At 36.5% G+C, this 22026-nt stretch overlaps 2 protein-coding genes across 4 annotated transcripts in view; one reads left to right on the top strand and one right to left on the bottom strand.

Moving 5' to 3' along the window:
- The first annotated feature begins 3611 nt into the window (after nucleotides 1-3611).
- On the top strand, nucleotides 3612-19753 carry DNAJC19 (DnaJ heat shock protein family (Hsp40) member C19). 3 transcript variants are annotated; one of them, XM_019633996.1, is made up of 7 exons: nucleotides 3612-3805; nucleotides 4575-4626; nucleotides 4701-4774; nucleotides 5786-5865; nucleotides 6412-6482; nucleotides 7793-7870; nucleotides 18871-19753. In XM_019633996.1, exons 1-6 carry the CDS (start codon nucleotides 3803-3805, stop codon nucleotides 7861-7863), a joined length of 351 nt encoding a protein of 116 aa, XP_019489541.1. In that variant the 5' UTR covers nucleotides 3612-3802; the 3' UTR covers nucleotides 7864-7870; nucleotides 18871-19753. The 3 variants fall into 3 exon arrangements, with proteins under 3 accessions (XP_019489541.1, XP_019489540.1, XP_019489542.1); XM_019633995.1 differs by lacking the exon at nucleotides 18871-19753 and having other exon boundaries at nucleotides 7793-9181; XM_019633997.1 differs by lacking the exons at nucleotides 4575-4626; nucleotides 18871-19753 and having other exon boundaries at nucleotides 3613-3805; nucleotides 7793-9181.
- Nucleotides 12125-22026, bottom strand: part of FXR1 (FMR1 autosomal homolog 1) — a 66121-nt gene continuing 56219 nt past the window's right edge. The window contains exons 15-17 of the mRNA XM_019633994.1: nucleotides 21521-21721; nucleotides 17262-17353; nucleotides 12125-16538 (exon numbers count right to left, since the gene is read on the bottom strand). Of these exons, the coding sequence (XP_019489539.1) occupies nucleotides 16368-16538; nucleotides 17262-17353; nucleotides 21521-21721 (464 nt within the window). The 3' untranslated portion in view covers nucleotides 12125-16367. The remainder of the gene's footprint in view (nucleotides 16539-17261; nucleotides 17354-21520; nucleotides 21722-22026) is intronic.

The following is a 22026-nucleotide window of genomic DNA, read 5'->3' as shown; positions in this document are numbered from 1 at the left end:
GATCTTGAAATGGGGAGGTTATCCTGAATTATAGGTGTGGGCCCTAAAGGTAATTATATGCATATATCTTTTAAGAGGGACGCAGAGGAGATCCTACACACAGAGGGGGAAGGCAACGTGAAGGCGAAGTAGAGAGATTTCAAGACACCGACCTTCCTTGAAGATTGAAGTCATGCAGTCACAAGTCAAGGAATTCTGACAGTCACCAGAAGCTAGAAGCAAGGAATGATTGTTTATCCATTCATCAGTCAGTCAATGGACATTTAAAAAGAGTACTTTTACAGGTTCTTTCCATGCCCTTAGTGGGTAGAGAAGGGAATACCAGATTTATACCCATGATTGAGGTGTCATGAGAATTGGGAAGGAAGGCCTCTGCACACCAATTTGTGCCCTGACTTCCCTCATAATAATAATAGCCACACACTGAGTGATAATTATGTGCAGAGCAGAGCACCCTACGTGCATAATCTCTATCCTCACAAAAATTCAGCAAGGTAGTCATCATTACCGTTGTTTTCCAAATGAGAAAACTCGGTCAGAAATAACTTGTCTGAAGTCACACAACTAGTTAGTGACAGAGCCAGGTTATAAATCTAATGTGATTTGCCTCCAAAAAGAGAGGTAGCTCCACTTCCTGTGTCTCCCTGCACTGTCCATCCCTGGTATCCTGGGGGTGGGCTTCTGTTACAGTAACCTGTTCTTCGAGCAAGCTGCATATGCCATAGTTGATTCATACCGAAAAAATACATAATAATAAGTTTTTTCAGGCAGCAGTCTAGCTTGTTTCTGGCCAATTTGATTCAAGGTCTTATGCTTCATTTCTTTCTTTTATAGTTGTTGGGTAAAAGCTAGATAAAAGAGAGGCAAAAAAAAAAGGAAGATGCACAGTTAAATTACCACTTAGAGTCAGTGCTGGATCATTTGTTGACATTAAATTACATTACAAAAATCTCAGGGTAAGAAGAGTTCTTGGAAATACAAATGCAGAATCTTTTTATAGATGAAGAAAACAAAGCCAACACATTTGCATATTTGTCTAATAACCAATCAGCTCATCAAAGCAGAATTTCACTGCAATGTAAACATATTTCTAATACTTTGTAAGACCTAAGTGGGAAGTAATGCCAAACTTATTTTGCTCATCCAAATATTGCATTGTAAAACTTCCATTATTCCCTCCGTTATTTTCCTCAAGCATTTATGTAGGGATATATTCAAAAGATGCCCTTAGGGCAAAACCAAATCCTACTTTTTATTTTAGGAGTGGGGGAGAAATTGTAAATAGCATTTTTCAGTTGTGAGGATTTTGAAATCCCATGATCAGAGTATTGTCTTTGAAGTTGTCGGAGAGTGGCCCTTCTTGGTGCAAAGTCCAGGTCCTTAGCATCTCAAGCAAAGAATTGAACGAGATACCAGGGCAAAGTAGTGAAAAAGCAGTTTATTAGAAGAGATAGTACACTTTAAAGAAATAGAAGTGGGCCCGAGCAGTAGAGAATGGCTCAAGGGCCCATCATTATAAGGGAAATTACATTCCAAAGAGTTTGGAGTGGGCCACGTGCAAAGGCAAGGCTCAAAAAAAGGGAGGAAGGGGTCAAAAAAGGAAGAAGCAGTCAAAAGGAACAAGGGTTCCAAAAAGGAAGAAGAGGTCAAAAGGGAGGACTTCCCAGGACTTGGAGTTTTTATCCCTTTTTCTCTAGAATGGGCTGTTCCCCTCTGGGCGTAGGACCACTTGATTGGCATCTGTAATTGACAACAGGCTATTACCACATCTCTTTAGACTGCGCATGTTCCTTTCAGTCTGTTATAATAATATTAATAAACTTCCGGGCATATGTATGATATTATAATGATGGTACGATGAGGCCCAGGTGAAATGAAGGTCATTATGGCCTTTACTGCACAGGTGTGAGTCACTGGTCTAATCCAGTCAGGTATTTTGTACCCATTTGTTTCCTTGTAGGGGTAGATAGTTACAATGAAAAGAAGTTTTGGGTGGAGAGGGGCGGTCACCTCGGCTGGTGGTCACATTCTGTGGAATGTGCAGGAATGCAGAGACCCAATGCCTGCCTCTAACTGCCTGCCTTGAGAGACGTGAGCCCCATAAAATCTCTATGGGAAGCTGAGGGACAGGAGGTCTGTATCTACTTCCTGCTGGGCAGGGGTGTAGAGCTGTCCCTGCCTATTGGGGGATTCACAGAACTCTCTCCCTAGCTGATCTCAGATGAGAGGAAGGGGTCTTGAGATCCGCCTGGAAGACCACATTGGCTTCTTTGGTTGTGACTGGCAATCTTGCTGAGGTACCCTCTGTATCTCCAAGGCCCCTGAATGAGGAAAAATAAATTTTAATTAATAAATCTGTTAGCTCTCATGAAGCCTGTGGCCAGTCATCCAATCACTCAGGTGGCGTCAGTTGTCTGGGCCCAGAATGGGCTTGGGAAGGATCATACTGGCCTGGGGGATACTAAGTCACAGGCTTTTAAGTAGTTAACTGAAGCAAGGGTTGGAGATTTCTATGAATAATCTATTGTTTAGGATTAAGAGACTGATTTACAGACAATCAAGAAGCAGGGGGATAGGAGACTTTTATGATTCAGGCTAGGAGCAATCTTTAGCCTAGGATTCACAAGCTGATTAGAAGAGTAATCAAAGCCAGGAGCTAAGGAACTAAGCACTAAGAAGGAAAGAAAACTTAAGTTTTTCAGTGGGAAAATGAGAAGCAAGGGGGGTGACTACTCGGTTGGCCCACAACAAAGTGGTAATTCCATTCAATAAAACAAACCGCCAAACATTCACAGAAGGTCCTGTCCAGTCACATATTTAAATAAAATTCTTTCAGGGGCCAGCCAAGTGGCTCAGCTGGTTAAGAGTTGGCTTAAGAGCGCGAGCTCTGAGCAGCAGGGCCGCCGGTTCGATTCCCACATGGACCAGTGATGCTACTCCTGAGCCGAGCTGTCAGTGAGCTGCCAACAGGTGGCAGGCTGGCTCAGCTGGTGTAACAAGATTGCCTGTTCCATGGTGGCAACACCCACCCGCAACTAAGACTGAACACAGCACCTTGAGCTTAGAGGCCACGAGCTGCCGATGGGAAGCCAGATGGCGACTGGCACCCTCCACAATGAAGACTGAAGAACAACAACTTGGCTGGTCCCTCTCTCCAATTTCCCAATAAAAATCTAAAAAAAAAAAAAAAATAAAAAAAAATTCTTTCAAGTAAAAGAATGTTACTGACAAACCCCTGAAACACAATGTGGTTTATTCGTCTGGTTTTCTGAAACAGCTTCACGTTTGCTATACTGGGTGGCTACATATTTGTTAGGCTTCATGGTGGAAGTGTTCCGGCATATTCACGGATATCATTGCCCTTGACAATTATAAACAAAATAAATGGCAAACGGAGGTTGTGAGTAAGGCTGCACAGCATTTCCTCACGCTGTTGCACACCAACATCCTTCACTGAAACAACTCCCAAATACCCTAGTCTCAGGATCAAGCGGCGAAACCCAGAGCAGCCCCTCCGCGGAGCCCTGTGGCGACCCTCCCATCCATCAGCCAATCCGAAGTCGCGCTCTCCATCTGCCCACTGCCGGAGCGACCTTTCCCTTCCCCTCGGCGGTCCCCTTTTACGACAGTTTTCCGGCCTAGAGTGCGGCCGCCGCTGCCGTGTTTCTTGGGGCGCCGGCGTCTAGTCCCCGCCGGCGGTGTCCGCGGTGCTCTGTGGTAAAGGCGTGGAGTTGGTGGCCGCGGCCTTATTGGCTGGGATGACCCGCGCTCTCGGTGGAGGCAGAGGAGCCGAGCCGCAGCCATGGTGAGTGCGGCCTTGCGGCCCGGACAGCCTCGGGTCCAGGCCTCTCAACCTCAGCTCGCGGCCTCGGCTGTGTCCCCAGCGTGACTCTGGGCTGAGGCCGCGGGGCCTCGGAGGGTCACACTCTCCGGGACACAGAGCTGCGGGGCCACCCCTGTCGGGCCTTTGGATTCTTACACGGCTTTTCTGCAGGGGTTCCAGCCCCTGGTCCGCCGGCTGCGGCGCTCGGAGAGCGATGGAAACGCATTCGATTTTAACTACTTTCCCTCTAACACTTCCGCTCGGTACTTTCTGCACTTGGCTCTGTCCACCCCTGTGGCTCTTGCTGACACCTCTCTTCTCGATTCTTGAAACATACTTGTGCTTCTCTCGCGTTCTGTAAGCGGGAGGCTTTCCTAGTTAAGGCGACGTCTAACGTTGAATGCGTTATCAGGATTTTACAGAAACTCTCTGGAAACAGTTCTTCTCCAGCAGAAACTTTATTTCCCTCACGTTGATTGGACTTGAGTGTAACTTGATTTGCTGTGAGGCTAGAGAGAGGTGTTTTTCAAAGGGACGGAAATCATCCTTTTCTTCCATAGTGAAACCTTTACAATGCATTGGATATTAAAATTGCAGTCGTTTTAAAGGATCATTGGGCGGAATGTTTTCTCCCTGAAAGTTGTTTCTGCCGTTGAAGTAAAACTTGTAATGAGTTGGGATGGGGGAAGGGGTGTGATAGGGAAGGTTGGGAATTAGAGAAGTAAATATTGACTGTGCTTCCCCTTACCAGGCCAGTACAGTGGTAGCAGTTGGATTGACCATCGCTGCTGCAGGATTTGCAGGTTTGTTTGCGCTTGAGGGGTGGCACTAGGGGAGGTTGGGAACTTTTTAATTATTCTCTTGCTTTCGTTTTTAGGCCGTTATGTTTTGCAAGCCATGAAGCATGTAGAGCCTCAAGTAAAACAAGTGTTTCAAAGCCTACCCAAATCCGTAAGACTTACTAAACATTTTTGCTAATTCTTTGCTGCTTATATATGAAGCTTAGAGTTCTACACTTGAAGAGGGTAAATTTCCAAACATCCATGAAGTTCCAAGTGATTGCTTTAGGCCCCTTCCCTTGCTTTCCACAAGGAGTTAGATGTTCTGAACTTTGTAGTAGTGCTACCTGCAAGTCACATGTTATGTGCGATAGAATTGGGGTAGAGATGTTAACAATTCTAGAATTGGGAAAGTTAATATCACTTTATTGTTCACATACTATTAAGCATTATCTGTCAACATTCCCCCCCCCCCCCCCAAATCTGCTCTGCTTCACAGGCACAGAGGGACCTAAGGATCTGAAGTGATCCGTTCTGAGCCCTGGCACTCGCTAACATGATACTTAGGTAGCACTGCAGTTGATTAGGCTGTAGAGTATGACTGGTTGTGATGCTCATACCTTCTGTGTTCACAGTTCAGAATGAATATGGCTGTGACAGCTTGCTGAGTTATTTTATTGTGATTTAATGTGACAACACAGGTTGATGGTAGGCTTTACCAGTATGATTTCTGACATGACAAGGTCAGAAGACCTAATAGCCTGATTTTGTCCATATATAATAGTCTTGTTTAATAGTTGCCTTAAATCCCCACGAACCGCTTGTCTCAAATGATCTCTAAATCTTTTGAGATGTACAACATATAATCTATACTGGGAGATCAAATTTTTATGTAGAACATAGCTGACTTCAAATGATCTTCCTTTCACTCCCAGAAAAACTAGCGTTAGGCACTGTTCTTTTGTCTTGTATTTTCAAGACAGTTTAGGTTTTTAGGGGAAAAAAATTGACCTGTTTAATGATTGAAATATTTCTTGCGCTTATCAAGTTAAAATGCCATGTAAATTACACTTAAAAGTTATGTGAAATGACTGTTTTTCTGCTAGTTCTGTGAACACTTACAGACTTTTAGCAACTCTCAGCTTATTCTAATATTTTCTTATTAATGCTTTTCCTCTTTCAGGCCTTCAGTGGTGGCTATTACAGAGGTGGGTTTGAACCCAAAATGACAAAACGAGAAGCAGCATTAATACTAGGTGTGAGGTAAAATAATTTCTAATATTTTTAATATTTTCTACAACTCGAGCTATTAGCAAATGTAAGAAAGACCTTTCATTAGGAAGGACCTATCTGTATTACATATATTTTTAACATTGAAACACTCGCTACAAAAGTCTAGTGAGAAGGCACATTGGCACATAAGCACACTTTAATTCATTGAAAGATAGACTTGTAACAGATAATCATAGTACTCAATGTTGTTCTGTATAACTAACATTTTTGGTGGGGAAATGCTGCCTTCACTTCCAAATACTTAAAACATATTTTCCTTTTAAATAAAAGGACTATTGTAATGAATATTATCAAGTTCAATTAAATTGTTTGAAAATTCTTCATTTTTGTAAGGAGCTGTTTAGTTCTGATTCAGAGTATTCATCTTTCTTGTATGTTAGGGAAGAAGTTCCTAAACAGCTTTTCCTGTTGTGTTGACTTACTCCAATTTCACATCTTTAACTGGCCTTTATGTTCAATTTTTATGTGATACAGAAGTAGTCTGGAGTAAACAATACCTTTTCCTTTTAAAATTAGCCCTACTGCCAATAAAGGAAAAATAAGAGATGCTCATCGACGAATTATGCTTTTAAATCACCCAGACAAGGGTAAGTAGTAAACTCTTGTTATACATGTTGAGTGACTATGTAATTGTTATTAATTGAATAATTTTATATCTAATTTTTGGCTATAAGGAAAACGCCTAAATGCTGAAATGTGAACACTGTCTTCCAAACTGGATCCATTTGTTGCTTTTGGTGTCTTAAAAGAATTGAGTGAAAAATTTATTTATAGAATAATGAGCAGGTATCTAATAACTACTATAATTTGGAAGTAGTGATAAGCAATAACAATGTTTTAAGATCTGCACTTATGATAAAATTTGACTTCTAGTCAAATACTGCTAATCCTACTCTTTGGGGGGATTGAAGTTTGGTCTACATTCTTATAGGAAATGTTTAACTGATTAATAAAACTAAAAATATAATTTTTTTTCCTATCCATTTAGATCTTTGAACTAGAGGTTACCTAGTTAGAAACCTATAGGATGTGTTTATTAGTTTCTGATACATTTCTAAGCAGTCTTAGTATATTAAAAGGAAATAATTCCATGAAATACCAAAATAATAGACTATAAAATCCATGTTTCAGTGCTCAAATCCTTTTACTTTTATTAAGAGGCCTTTCATTAAGAAAGAGGTTTTTGAGTTTAAACAGGGTTGTGATCGTTTACTACCTGACTGCAATAGCATCTTTTATGAAATTTAGCTTCTATTAACTGGAGGGCTTCTGATTCAAGTGTAGGATGGAGCCCTTCAATTTGCATTTCTGCTCATCTTACTGATGCTGATGCTTGCTGGTCTGAGGACCACTTTGAGAATCACTGCTCCAAGATTGGTTAGGAAAGCAGCTGTAGAAGACATTGTGAAGGGACAATTAATAACAGGAAGAGAAAAACTACGAAGGGCAGAAAAAGGATCTAAAGCAAAGTGGGGTCTTTCCAACAAAGCTCAGAAGCCTCTGACAATATCATGATTTCCAAGTAACACGGTACAATAAATTAATATTCATTTATGACTTGTAATTATCACAAATAGGTAACATACACTATTTCAGAGTTACATAAGTCTGGATTTTTAAAAATCCTATTCCTGTCATCAGTTTAAGCTTTTTAAAAAAGTGCTATTTTTGTGGAAATCTCCATCATTTGAATTACCTCATTTCCTATTGGTCAAATATATGACCATATATTTGGTTAGTCAGTTGCAGTATCATAATTAATTTTAAAAACTGGAATACCATTTCTGGTAATTTCTCCCCAGGTTAGCAGAGATCTTTGAAACAAGACAATAGCTTTTCACCAAGCAGAAATTGAGAATCCATATTATAACTATTCCTTTTTTCTTTCTTCCTATAGGAGGATCTCCTTATATAGCAGCCAAAATCAATGAAGCTAAAGATTTACTAGAAGGTCAAGCTAAAAAATGAAGTAAATGTATGATGAATTTTAAGTTCTTATTAGTTTATGTATGAGTACAAGCTTTTTATAATAAAATGCCTCAAAGCGACAAATTTTTAAAATGATTAAGCACAAACTAAAAGCTTTGGTACAAGTTTCTTGTTTAAATTTAGAATTTTAAATCAGATTATAGAGTATTTGGAGATTAATACCCCTTAATTATGAATACTTACTATTTGAATAGAAATACTGTTCATTACTCATTTAGCAAATAATTTAGTACCTACTTCAAAGCAAAGCAAACAAGACAGTCTGTGGGGTGGGAAACTGATAAACTGGTCATTACCATGTGATGAATATTACGATTGAATTAATTAGCACAGGTTGTTATAGTATGGACTCATCTCATTGGGAGGAAAGACTGTCAAGGTACAGAGAACTGGCCCAGCTGCTTGGAACAATGAACTTAAAAGTGAATTTGGCCACAACTTTGCCACAAGAAATTGATCTAGGATATATCACTGAAAAAATTCAGTTTTCATACATTTAAAAACTGATAAAAAAGATCTGAAAGTACAGGTCTTGGTTTTAGTCAAGCTAGCCCCTTAAACTGACCATTTATAAATTACTTTTTACATAATCATAAGTTTTGCATTTGTTATGACCTAGCTTAAACACAATATTAACTGAAATGCCCTCAGTTATCAAAAAATTTAGCTTGAACTATGAGAATTTATACATTGATATATTTTAGTGACACTTAGGGGGACAATGGCTATTGGTCTACCATAAAATATGTAAGGATCTTAAACCAAAGGACTTGTATAAAACACCCACGGTAAATAGTCTGTGATCTCCTGCAGGAGTACTTACTGTTTTAGCTTTAAGATGATTATTTATACTACCTACCATCTAAACTTTATTAAATCATCCTAAAATTCTTAATGATTAATGGAGAACACAAAAGACCTTCCAGGTCAAAATAATGGTGGTAATCATAGTATTAAAGTGTGTTTAGGGGCATTTCAATGTTGGGGTATATTTGCTTTTGATTTTCCATCCTGTTTCCTTGTTTAAAATCTGGTCAAGCCCATTTGTTAAGTTTTAGAATATGATGAGGCTTAAGGTAGCCATGACTTTTGTGTAGGATCAATCTTTAGTTATTTCCAGGTGAAACGGTGTAGGAGGGTACAGTTGATTTTTGTTATTCGAAGTAGTGGTTTATAAAGTCACTGAGAACAGTCAATTAGCAAAGACTGAACCATTGTTCCTAAGGGAAATACAGCTTTCCATGAGGTCTCTGGTCGCAACACTTTTGTTAGCCAATCAGTATATAATCTTGTTTTATGTGTTTCTGTTTAAAGACCCTTTATTTGATATATAGTGTTGATTCCTCAACATTGAGCTCAGCCAACATCACTAACGCATGCCCGCACATCACAGCCTTCTCGAGTTTGGGAACATTAGGCAACACTTCACTAAGGTTGGGAGCCATCTTAAACAGGGAAATCACCAGTAAAACGGACAAAAATTGAAAAACTTGGCACTAAATGGATCATGAAAAGGATACCTGTTTACATTTACAGTATGAAAACAGAGCAGAGCATCACTTTGTGGGCATCAGGTGATTCAAATTTTTCATCTCTCTGCATGTCCACAAATGACCAAGAAAGCACCTACCTCAAGTGTTGATTTTGGGGTTACAAATAAATTTCAGTGAGGTGGTCAATTTGCACATAAGGAATCTAATAATGAGGACCAACTGTATTTTGGCTTGCTGACCTTTTATTTCAGTCCTTTGGATAATATAAACACGAGCTTTAATTAAAAAAAATAGTATTAAAACTTAAAAAGCAAAACTGGATTTCAAAGACAAATATAAAGTTGATAATATGCTGACAGGCAATCAAGCATTAACTGTAAAAAGGAAAACTTCATGTAGTGGGTATATTTTGAGTGTTTAATGTAAATAGCGTACCTGTTTTAAGACATTTGAAGACAATGAAAACCACTGTAATATTAAGGAGCACAATAGCACATTTTTCTTTCATTAGCAATGTTGTTTCTTCTAGGCTTACCTTTTTCAAGTAGGAGAATCCATATTTCATTGACGGCTATTAGGCAAACCTACCATTTTTCTTGGGGAAAAAGGTCATCTACATTGAGGGCTTTAGATCATAGTGGGTAACTGATACAAGTTATGATCTGTAGAGTATCTTTTTAATGTTATTTCCTTACAAAATACCTGGTGTAATGTTAACATTAACTACTTAGTGTGCCAGCATTGTTAAGCATTTTCCCTGTACAGTAAGTCCTCACTTAATGTCTTCATAGATGGTTTTCAACTTTAAGTGAAATGACATATAACGAAACCAGTTATACCATACGCTACTGATATAAACAAGAGCTGAGTTCCTGAGGCATCTCATCAGCATGTAATAATGCTGAACAAAATGTTAATCGAGGACCTACTGTATCTCAATAGTTACTATTCAGTACATTTTACAAGGAAACTGAAGTTGACTGAGGTTAAGTAACTTGCCCTAAGCAACATTCTAGGTGAGAAGGCTGATCTTTCTCAACCCCAAATTCTGTGCTATTCACCTCTTCTGCACTGTGGTCCCTTTCACAAATCTGGTAACCTAGATGTTTTCCTAGGTGGTACTGCTGTCTGGTACTTGTCATTACATATCTAGCTTGGGGCCTTTTTGTCAGTGGGTGCTTACAGATACTTCGAAAAGGGGAGAAAGGTATTGTTGAACACATTAGGAAATGAGAGATGCTGGTTTCCAGTCCAACTTCTGCAACAGCCAGGCAACTTGGAGCAAGCCATATACGGTATTTCCCCATGTATGACGCACCTTTTCTGGAAAAATGGGGTCTAAATAAAACTGTCTTATACAGTGGTTGTAGATTTTTTTACTTGTATTTCCCGCAAGTGATGTATGAATTTTGATGATGAATAAAACTTGAATTCAGTAACTTTACGTAGTTTTTTTTCTCTCCAAATTTCGGGCCCCAAAATTAAGGTGCGTCTTATACATGGGGAGATACAGTATGTATTAGGGGCTCTGCTTCATGTGTTAAGAAGAAAAGTAATGGCCAACTTGAAAACTGTTTATGGATAGGGAAACAAAGCCAGAGCAAGTTATTTCTGAGGCTAGTGAAACTAAGCCCTCGGTATCTTCTCCAGTTTATTATATTTATTTATAATTTGGTTCTCTATATTAGTCTTCATTGTGGGGGTGGGGTGAGGGGGATTCCCATCCATAGCCTTAGTATCAGATCTGGCATACTGGAGGTTTAATTTCCCTACCTAGCCCCTTTGCCTTCACTGGGCCTCAGGGTTGACATTATTAGATGAGTCATACACTGCTTTATAAAAACTGCTTTGCTGGCTTGATGAAACCCAACCTCTGGGTTGACATTGAGAATCCTCACTGCTTATAAAAACTGCTTTGCTTGTTTGGTTAAAGTGCGGGTTTGAGCAATAAGTGGGTCCTCGAAGTTAAATCTTTCCCCACCCTTAGAATTTTCAGGAAAAAATGATGGGATACCATCATTCAGTATACTATAGGCAGCATACTGAACATGTATGCCCTACCTTAAAATCTTGCATCAGAAATAATTTTTTAAGAAATTAACTCAGGCAGAATGCTTCATTTGGAGTCAAATCTTAAATTTCAACACTTTAGGCTAGAAATACTGAGTTCTGTTTCAATAATAATTGAAAGCTGGAAACCTAGAATTTGTTTTGTTGCAATTCCGAAGTGTGCAGGGAGGTCACATTTTACTGAGCATAAATGATCCCCCACCAAGCACGTTAATTCCAATGAAAATTTAGAAACTGGCTCAAAAGCTTCCAAAAACAAAAATGATAGCAAAAAACCACCTGTAAATCTGAGGTAAAGTAAAAAACACTAGAATGCGAGTTTTTTTGGTTATATAAAGAATCCTGCCTGGATTGAAGGTAACCTTGCGTTACTAGGAAACTTAACTGACCTAAGATCTGCTTTGTGTTGTTCAGAGTGCTGTCTTATCTGCTTTAGAACCAACTGTTGCCTTAGCAACAAGATATAGGAAGAGTTGCTTCTATCTAGTGTTACCTGACCCAATGAGGAAGACGTATGTAGTGTTAAGGTATAATCTGGTACATGTTAACACTTGCTGTTACCTTATAGTTTCTATTAATGGAATTTCAAATGTAATGTTTAAGTGACATTTTTCTTTACAACCTGAAAACAGCAAGTTGAAAACTGGAACTGTATAAAATGATTCATGTAGAAAAACTATGGGAAATTTTTTGTAATAAACTCTAAATTAGAAAACGAGTAGTTACATTTGACAATAAAGTAAAAAGGGTACAAAACATTCAGAAAATTTCTCTGTAAATGCCTCACCCCTAAATACATACCAATCCCTGAAACACAAATAGTGGGGCATCAAGACTGAGAAACTCTGTGAAAAATAATTTTGTCCTTGCTTTTGATATCCTTTAGATTGCATATAGCATAGTTGGAAATATCTGGGATGGATACATATATAAAACATTTTAATTCAGCATACTAACTATTGAGAGTATTGGGAATATGGTTACGGGTTACCCCAGGGTCCCGTATACAAATAGACTCAAGTTACATTAATACTGGAAAGGCCTTCAGCTAGTCCATACCTTGAGATGAAATGGAATACAGAAAAAGTTAGAAGATAGTAAATCCCAATTTTGTACTTACACCTACATCTTTTCAAATTCTCAAAGAAAATAAGCAAATGGACTAATGGAAGTCTTTTTTATAAAAAGCTGTATAGTTTATCCAGGAGATTATGCCCCTTACTTTAGTACATGAAATAGTAACAGATGAATCTGACTCTAGAATGATCCACTGATAATACCCTTTTAAAAAACAAAATTTCTAATTCCTTATATGTAACTTCCTCATCTAGTAGTTTGGGGTTTTCTGGATTAGACTCCTGACTTGGGTTTCTAGAGTAAATGATAATACTTAAAAATGTACTTTAAAAATGTATTAAGTTGAACCATAGGAAACCTATTTTTTGTGGCTCAAAGATGGTCAACTATTAGCAGTCCCCTGTAGTTCAACATAATTGACTTATTTTCAACCAGTAGTTGAGTGAAGTTTCGAATTATCATCACTTGCCAGAGGTCTATAACAAAATTGCAGTTACTGATTTATTGCAACAGTTGAAGTAATACCCAAATATTGTCATTGGTTAATCATGGATTCTAAGTGACTACTATGCATTCAAGCACACATCCTAATCCAAGCACATAGCCAATACACTACCAGATATCATTATAAAAAGGTATAGTGGAGTCAAACCATAATAGTGAAGATAGTTAAAATTGGGACTTTACAAGCATCCTTTTTTGGCCGTTAGTAATTTTGCCAAACCCCATAGATCCTGTTCAAATCCAAGTTCCTTGAAGCCTTCTAAAAAATCCAAGTGTAAACGTAATTTTCTTTTACTCTCATTTCCAGTAACCACCAATCATCTGACAGGACTTACTGCATTATAGCCAGTTTTCCATTCATCTGTCCTTAGTAGACTAAGTTCATTGTAGGCATAGCCTATGAGAAAATCTAGTTGGTTTCTACTTCAAAAAAGTATAAATCTATTTGTAGAGGACACAAATAGTACTATTTCCCAATCTAACTGCAACAGTTAACATGCCAACTTTGCAAGAGACCCTTCTCAGGTTAAACACTCAATTCACAGCTACAAAAATACCGCTGACATGAAGGTGATGGATCCCAGCCACAGTAGAATGGAGATCCAGAATACAAGAGCAAAACACCAGCTACTTTTGCCTCCTCACTAGCTTAGTGCTTCCGTTATTTTGATTGCCTACACATTGCCTTCACAAACTATAATTTTACCAACCGTGACTGATCTGTCAACAGACTCACCAGTTTTAGGCCCACTGAAAGCTTAAAAACAGTGATGCCAACTCCAAGAATCCAAGGCCTTCCAAGTTTCAGGAAAAGATCATTTTTGCCCCAACACAATCTCAGCTCCTACTCCATGATTTAGTTCAGAATCCATATAGGATTTCACGTATGTATGCTAACACAATACTTGAGCTACACAAGACCTTTAGAATAGATATTTTTGTTTCACTGTCTTTGTTTAATGTGTACTGGCAAGTTCTCCCATAGTAACATCACTAGTATTAAGAGCCAAAAAGATGCATCCCTCTCAGAATGAGTTTGGAAGGCTACCTGAACCAACCATGGTTATCTTTGGGGAGCGGGCTTTTCACTTCTGAATCTGAGCATGTGCTATTTACTCCCAACACTCTATCATGATTCTACAGTACATATATTTCTTTAAAGGACAGAACATTGGGTTTAGTCATTTGTAGATAATGAAATCTTAATACTTATTTCCTAGAATATGGTTATTAGTTCTAGTCTAATGAACTGCTTGTGCTATACCCACTTTTTAAGAATTGTCTCGTCTTTCTTCCTTTCTCATTGAAACAATCTTTATGCAAAAAGGATTTTAGTGAATCTGTTCTACATGAGAGAAAAGAATCTTTTTCTTTATACCATATTCACCAATTTGGGGAGTAATGAACATTATTCTCATACCTTATAATTAATCTGTAAACCTATTACTGAAGAGAACTAAATAAAAAGGCCAACAATTTTACTTGTTTCTAACTTTGATAAAAATACATTAGAGGGTAAATTAAAAAAAAAAACAGGATATGAAATTACTTGATATTGTTATTCAAAATGCAAGGACTGCACTATTCACAACACACCTTAAGAATTGTTATTAGCGTTTTATGCACAAGCGCTTAATACCATCACATCTCAACCTCAGCAATAATAAATTTGAGGGCTGGGGTTATGTACACTGACCTGGCAATTACTACATTTTTTACTATACCCTGAGTTTTCCTTCAGTCATTATAAATTAAAATCACTTAACATTTTTATGCACATAAATTAACACAAATTATGCACATAAAAAACACTAAGATACCAAATGACAGAAAATGCTGTCTTTCTCTTGCTCAGTGGTCTATATAATATCATGGAGCCAAACCCTCTCATAAAGCCACAGTTATTTTATATAATGTCACAATTAGGTGCATAATTATTTTTCTTACTTTTTAGAAAACTTCATGTGAAAATATCTTCCTATAAAATAAAGCCATCTAGCTAAAATATATACAAAAAGTACAATCATTAGTGTGAAAACCTTCAAAATTATTTCCTTGAGAATCAAAAAGCCAATGAGTAGCCTATTCCATATTTAAAAATTCTCATATTTCCTTATAAAAATTTTTATTAAAGAAATGTAAGAGTAAAATTCTAGATTTTACCCCACTGCCTTCCAAAAGCTGCCTGATTAGAATTTTGTTACAAAGACTTTCCTAACATCAAATGTGTGACCAATTCTCTAAGCCATTCTAACAGAATAAATTTTAAGTGCTTAAGATTTCAGAGGATCCATTACAATGGTTAACTGACCAACAGTTTAGTGCTATTTATGAGCAAGTATAAACGCTTTTCAAAAAGCAATCAGGATACTATTCTAGGCCTCTAAGTAGTTCAAACTACTTTGCAATAGTTGGTATAAAAAGTAGAAAGTTAAAAATCAGCAACTGGAAGATCAAAGTTTATTTACTACCTGCATACAAAAACATATTGCACATCAAACAACCAAAATCAAAAAAAAAAAAAAAAGAAAAAAGAAAAAAGAAAAAAAAAAGTAAGAAATGGAAGATACTCTACTGAAGACTAACATGTAGTTTATACAGAATAAACCTTCTGGAAATTGATCTTTTCAGTAGTTCAGGTTATGTCTGAATGGACATGACTAATTCAGCGTAGTGTTTTAACTAAAGCTATGTTTGATTTTTAAATACTGTACACTTTAATAAATAAACCAAACAAAGCCTCAATGTAGAACAGTCACTGCCAATATCACCCAGTGTCCCTGCAGATGAGAGTTTTAACAAATGTATTCCAGTGGTCTGCAGATTTTCTTCTACATACAGCATTTTAAAAACACATTAAAACAGACCAGTTTCCAGACTAAACTAATGAAGAAATTACAATTCAGTGCAAAATATTTTAGACTGCATTTCACTCTAGTTTTCCTCAGGTGAAGAAGTGGTTGCATATTATTAAAAATGTAACAAAAGCAGCTAATGCTTTCATAAAGAATATTACCTTAGGGATCCCACCCCACCCACCTCCCCCCCATCTCTGCCATATTTTGAAAACAAAATAACATTTCCTATAGCCAGCAACTTTTTTAATGTTACATATACTATTCTCAAGGCACATCTGATGATATATTTTATAACACAGTAGGTGTCAAAGTATGTTTAACATATGATTTCTTCAGGATCCCTCCCCTTTCTGAATTCCAAATGGAGGAACTGAAAGTGCGATGTAAAGACTGGCGATCCATATTCTATCTTTGGCAAGCTTGTACAAGCACTATTGTAAAATGTAATGTAAAAGAACTGTAAACTAGGAACTTCTTCAGTTTATGAAACACCATTCAGGACTGCTGCTTCTTGAGTGTTTTCTTCTTTTAAGGTATTAATCTTTTCTTCTCCTGGAGTACGCTGTAGCTTAGAAATTTCATCGCCAGAAGCACTAGTTGGGCCATTTATTGCCTTTTCTGAAGGACCATGCTCTTCAATCACATCTTTTGCCTGCCAAAGGGAGACAACTTTTTCAACTTATTTATAAATGAAATCTATAGCTGAGGAGGAAAATAGCTACGTAAACATTAATTAGCTAATAATTTGTTTCATATACCACAATGGATCAAATAATTCAAATACATTCTCAAATTTCAAAATAAATACCAATGTACTCCACTTCTCTGGGTCTTTTAACTGTCTCTAATATCTAGCAGTGCCTTAACCACAGCAAGAATCTGCACTTGTTTACTGAAAACTTTTACCTAATTTTAGCTACTGGAAAGTTCACCATGTAAAAGATATAAACAGTTAATACGTAAGTTAAACAATCACCTACTTTACTCACCTTTTTTTTTAAAACTCATATTTACGTATCAAATCCTTTAAAGCATTTAAAAGAACTGAAACTTAAAGGTCTATATCCATCACTGAGAAGTATATAGCCTATTGGTCCCCAAATTAAGCAACAGTTTCTATGCCCAGTATCTTTGAGCAGACTAAATTTTACAAATGCTATTTTAGGAAAAGTATTTCAGGCTCAAGCATGCATTTCTTCAGCTACCTGGGGGTCAACAACAAACTCAAGAGTAGTCTTTAACTAAAATAGTATTCATCTAGTTGGGGAAACAAGTGATCATACAGAAAGTTAAGAAGTAAAAATAAAGCTAAACCAAACCAAAAAAAAAAAAAAAAAAAAAAGGCAACAAAACCTACAGGTTAAATTCTCCTTACCATTTCTTTCTTGTTTTTAGCCAAAGTTTCCCTTGGGAGGTTTCTTTGTCTGCTCTGAGACTCAGCTCTAGAAATATAATCTGCAACTGTGACTGTTGAAGATGAGAAAAAAATTACAGGTGTTGAAAAAATATTTCTAAAGTTTATTTATGGATAAAGAGTAATTTTACTTTTAAAGTAAACTAATGGTGGGTTACCCAATTTCAAAATTTTCTTAAGCTGGGTACCACCTCCAACCAAAAACAAAGTTTGAAAAATGTGCCTGTGGCTTAGTGATGACAATAAAAAAAATTAAGCTGGAGATCGAGGAAGCCTAAAATCCTCTTTCAGAAGAATCCAGCCATTTGCTTCTAATGAGTCTACGGTTGTGGGATAAGTTTGAGGTAGAAATCCACAACCAAGAATAGGAAATGCAGCATTCTAAGCCCAGACATTGTTTGCAATTATCAGTGGGGAAAAAAATGGGGAAATTCGGTGTAAATCATAGTGTGATATATACTTCAACTTGAAAATTTCATCAAAGATGTAAAAGATTAACTCAAATATTGTTCTGTTTTTATTTTTAAAAACAGCACAATTAAGAAATCCAAGTGTGATATTTTATGGTTCCTTTTTAACATTCCACATTAGAAACCATCTGAGTAATCTACAATAAAAAACTACAAGCAAACTAAATATGACAGAATACCATCCTAAAAATGTGGACATTGATCATGGTGGTGAAAAGGGCCACCATGAATTCACTAACCACTCCCTCCCCACTTTGTCAATCATTCAGTCTTTTGAGGGACTGAGTAAACAGAGTGTGTGCATGTGTGTGTTGTGTTTACAAGGAAGTGAGTGGATGGCAGTAGTGATACGGAAAAATATTAACCAACCTAGAACAAATGACCACTGGTCTACAAGTAGGTACTCTAGACTGGCCTCACTTCATGTCTCCCTCCTTCCTCTTCTAGGACATGTAGTTTAGAATTCACTGATTTGAGGAAATATCAAAATAATCACCTTCTTTCTAAGAATTATTTTTTATTAGAAACTGGTAAAGAAAAATCCCTGATTATATGAAATACAGTGTATTTTAAATTATGGGAACAAGTTAATTATGTAAAGAATGAAAATTCAAGTAAATTTCAAATTGAAGTCACTAGGTATGGGGAGAATTGGTCCATTAGGTTCAATCAAATCATTTTTATATAATATGAAGCTAAATATATTTACACTTCATTTTTAATGATGAATTAACATGCGAACACTTTTATAAGATCCAAGAACTTTACAACTATTAAATGAATCTTTTTTTAACATCTAGAGGAACAAGTCAGAATACACATCATTTATTAGAAATACCACTAAATATGTTTCGTGTCTAAAACTGCTTTTCTTCCAAATTATAAGAAACTCAGTGTGCTCATCTTAGAGATTTTAGTCATTTAAATTAACTGTTAATGGATTTATAAATGCATTTAATAGTGGTTTCCAAAATTGGGGAGAGGGTTACTATCAAATCCACTTCATTATTATGTCTACACTACGAAGTGGCAAAACCATTCTAGGAATGATTCTAGTTTGGGGAGCACCTTAATAAATTAAATCTGTTTCCATATTTCAGCCCTCAGTGACACCTGGAAGAACTCATCTACTTGGAAATCCTGCTGCATAGACAGACATACTGCTAAATGTGTATGTCACAATTCTTAGAACCCTTCATCCACTATGTACAGAATAACATACTTCGATATAGTATATCAATTAAGAGGCACTTAGCTAGAAAGGTAAAAACTTACCAGTGCCCCTCCCCATCCCTTCCCCAGGGGAGGTAAAATAAAAAAAACACCTCAGTTGATTTTTAAAAAATGTGCTTATAGCCCGTCTTTTGGACACCAATGTACTGTCATATTCTGAATACGGTAAAGAAGACTCACTCCTTAATTTACATTAAGGACAAGAGATTTTAAGCAAAAGAGAATTAAATGTGTATTTAAGAGAATGTTACTACTATTCTTTAGCTAGAGGCTGCAGTCGGGGCAAGGAGAAAATTATGTGCTTGTTCAACCTATCCTATGGTTGGGTATTTTTTTTTTGTGCGAAGTCGGTAGGACAGGCTGGGGAAGGTGAGGAGTTCTAAAGATGAAAAGCAGTAATTCAAAAGAACAGAGTAAAATAGGAATAAATGTGATTATGGAACACAAGTTACTGAAAACTACAAATTAGTCAGGTTTCAATTAATATCATGCAGAAATCTTTAACAAACACATTATATTATTCCTTTTATGTACACTGACTTAGAAGTAAACTACTGTCCATCTAGTTAATAAATTACATTGTAATTTATCCTATTGTTAAGCCCATACTGATAGCTTGAATTTTCTTATTTATCAAGTATGACAGAGATTACATTTATTACTGTGCCAGCTTCAAAAAACCAAATAAATACAATCTCTTGATCTAAAATATATTTCTAACACTAAAGAGAGAGGGAAAAGAAGGGGAAAAAAACATTTTTTAGAAACTTTCTAATTTTGACAATATTTAATTCCTTTTAAATTTACAACTGTCTTTGAAACATTAAATGTTTTAAGAACAGTAACTAAGACCCTTGTTTTCCCAAATGTCTCTATAACCAGTAAACTTAAAATACTGAAGATACTGGAATTTACATTCTTTATTTGGGGAAAACACATGAAAGAATTTGCTTTGGAAAGAATGCAAAAATTGATTAGTTTAAAAGGGGTTTATTTCTGGTGCACACAATTTCTTCATTGTGAATATACATGTGATTATCTGTACACAGGAAATGGAATTATGTTCAAAATATAGACACAGCAAACAAGTTTCTTTGAAGTTACTAAAAATTATGGCTGCTTAAAAAATTAACATTCTAAAACTAAGTAAGTACTATTAATTTGAATAGTTAGTAGGTGTAGGGAAAAGGCATCACACTAATAAAAAACATAACATGCATTCCCTTCTTATTAGGAAAACACACTTTTGAGTATTTTTCATATTATTATTTTTTTACTGTGGGTATTACTACAATTCCCACAAAAATGAGGTGCTGAATGCAGATAGAGTAAGCAGGCAACATGCAAAAGCTGCCCAGTTTTGCCAATCAACCTCAATTACAATCTACAACATAATCTCTGGAATGGCAGGCCCCCAATTCAAGTGTGAAGAATCTGCCACGTGGACAAAATAATGGTCTTCTCAACAGTATTTCCATGTAAAAAAATTGAGACACACATTAGTTCAATTAGACAGGTTACTAAACATTTACGGTGTGAAGGAAGAATGCATTTTCTTAATAGTAGTCTTATTAGTTGAGTAAACAATTTATGCAATGCACATCTTGAATGTATATGCACACATGTGTACATGTAAGTATAATATATTTAGAAGCAGACACATGACATATTTTTTCATGCTTATGACCTGGTGTTGTCAACAGGTCCACTCAAGTTACCTGGCTGTCTATCTTCTGCCTGACCCCTGAAACGACGCCTGCGGCTACGATTGCGTCGCTGGGGTTTTTTTTCACTATCATCTGTAATTGCAAAATTTACCATCCATGAACTATTCTGACAAAAACAACAAAAAAACAAATAAAAAATAACTTCTTTCCTTCAAAGATTTAAGGAAGGGGAAAGAGAGCTGTTTAGTTAAAACAGGGAAGAAGGTAAAACATACATACTGACAGGAAAAATACACTTATAGTTTTAAGCATTCCAAATAGATAAAAAAATGGATTACCTGGAAATTAAGAGGGTTTTAACTGATTAAACAAACTTTGAGACTTAATTTATCATCATTCAAGGATAAAGTTTTTCCTCTCCAATACAGTTTAGTTTTTATCAAAGTTAATGACATTTTTAGCCCTTTGGAAATCAATGCCTACTCAATATACATACCTTCACTAGTGTCATTTATAATAATTTTTAAAGAGGCAAGATGAAAGCCCAATTTTGGTTTAGGAACAATATTATTAAGTGCCCTGCAGTCTGAATATTTGTATTGATGTAATGGCATCAAAGGGCACTTTAAATAAAAACCCTCTCAGTTTCAAATAATTTGGCTATACAAATCTAAGAACTAGACATGTAAGACAGACAAAGCTATCTACCCTGTTTGAAGCAAGCACTAAAAAATTCAACTTGCGAATTGCATATGTTTGGGTTTTCTTTTTTTTTAAAGTATCACACATTTAACAGTACTATACTATATATATATATATATATATATCTTTTCCCTAAGTGCTTACATACCTAGCCCATTTTCATTAACTGAAGCTGTATCAGATTCAGTCATTCCATCCATCAGAACAGCATCTTCATCAGTCCTTCGTCTACGAGACCGCCTACGACGGTTAGTACTGTGATGAGATTCGCTGGCATCAGTGTCTGCAGTCTGATCTGATTCTGTATTATCAAGTAAGCTGTATGGATTGCTGTCTGGATCTTTGAGCACTATATGCATGTCAGAGGCAAGAAATACTCGTTTAAGAGAGCTGCAATATTAGGAATGTTTGATCTATACTGAGCTATGCCAATTAATGATAAAGAAACTTCAACTTTCCCCCAATAAAAATAGTCTTCAAATGTTTTCTGTATCACTATTTTACCTGGAAAATAACGTGAAAAAACTTTAGATGGCAATGAAAAATTAAAGAAGAAGACCAGACACCTCAGCTTCTTTGACTTGTTGGAAAATGTTAGAAAATATTAGGTTGTCAGAAAAATCATGACGCATTTTTGCAACGGAAAAGAAAAAA

Source organism: Hipposideros armiger, unplaced genomic scaffold, assembly GCF_001890085.2.
Source record: "Hipposideros armiger isolate ML-2016 unplaced genomic scaffold, ASM189008v1 scaffold_1470, whole genome shotgun sequence".
NCBI classification, from domain to species: Eukaryota; Metazoa; Chordata; class Mammalia; order Chiroptera; family Hipposideridae; genus Hipposideros; species Hipposideros armiger.
The sequence above is the reverse complement of the archived record's forward strand: the minus strand, read 5'-3'. Positions and strand labels throughout refer to the sequence as shown.

What these genes read in the sequence shown, in the direction of transcription:
- DNAJC19 (XM_019633996.1), top strand. An exon ending in TTCAAAGCCTACCCAAATCC is followed by an intron (nt 4,775 to 5,785) that starts GTAAGACTTACT and finishes TTCCTCTTTCAG; the next exon opens with GCCTTCAGTGGTGGCTATTA. An exon ending in TTTAAATCACCCAGACAAGG is followed by an intron (nt 6,483 to 7,792) that starts GTAAGTAGTAAA and finishes TTCTTCCTATAG; the next exon opens with GAGGATCTCCTTATATAGCA.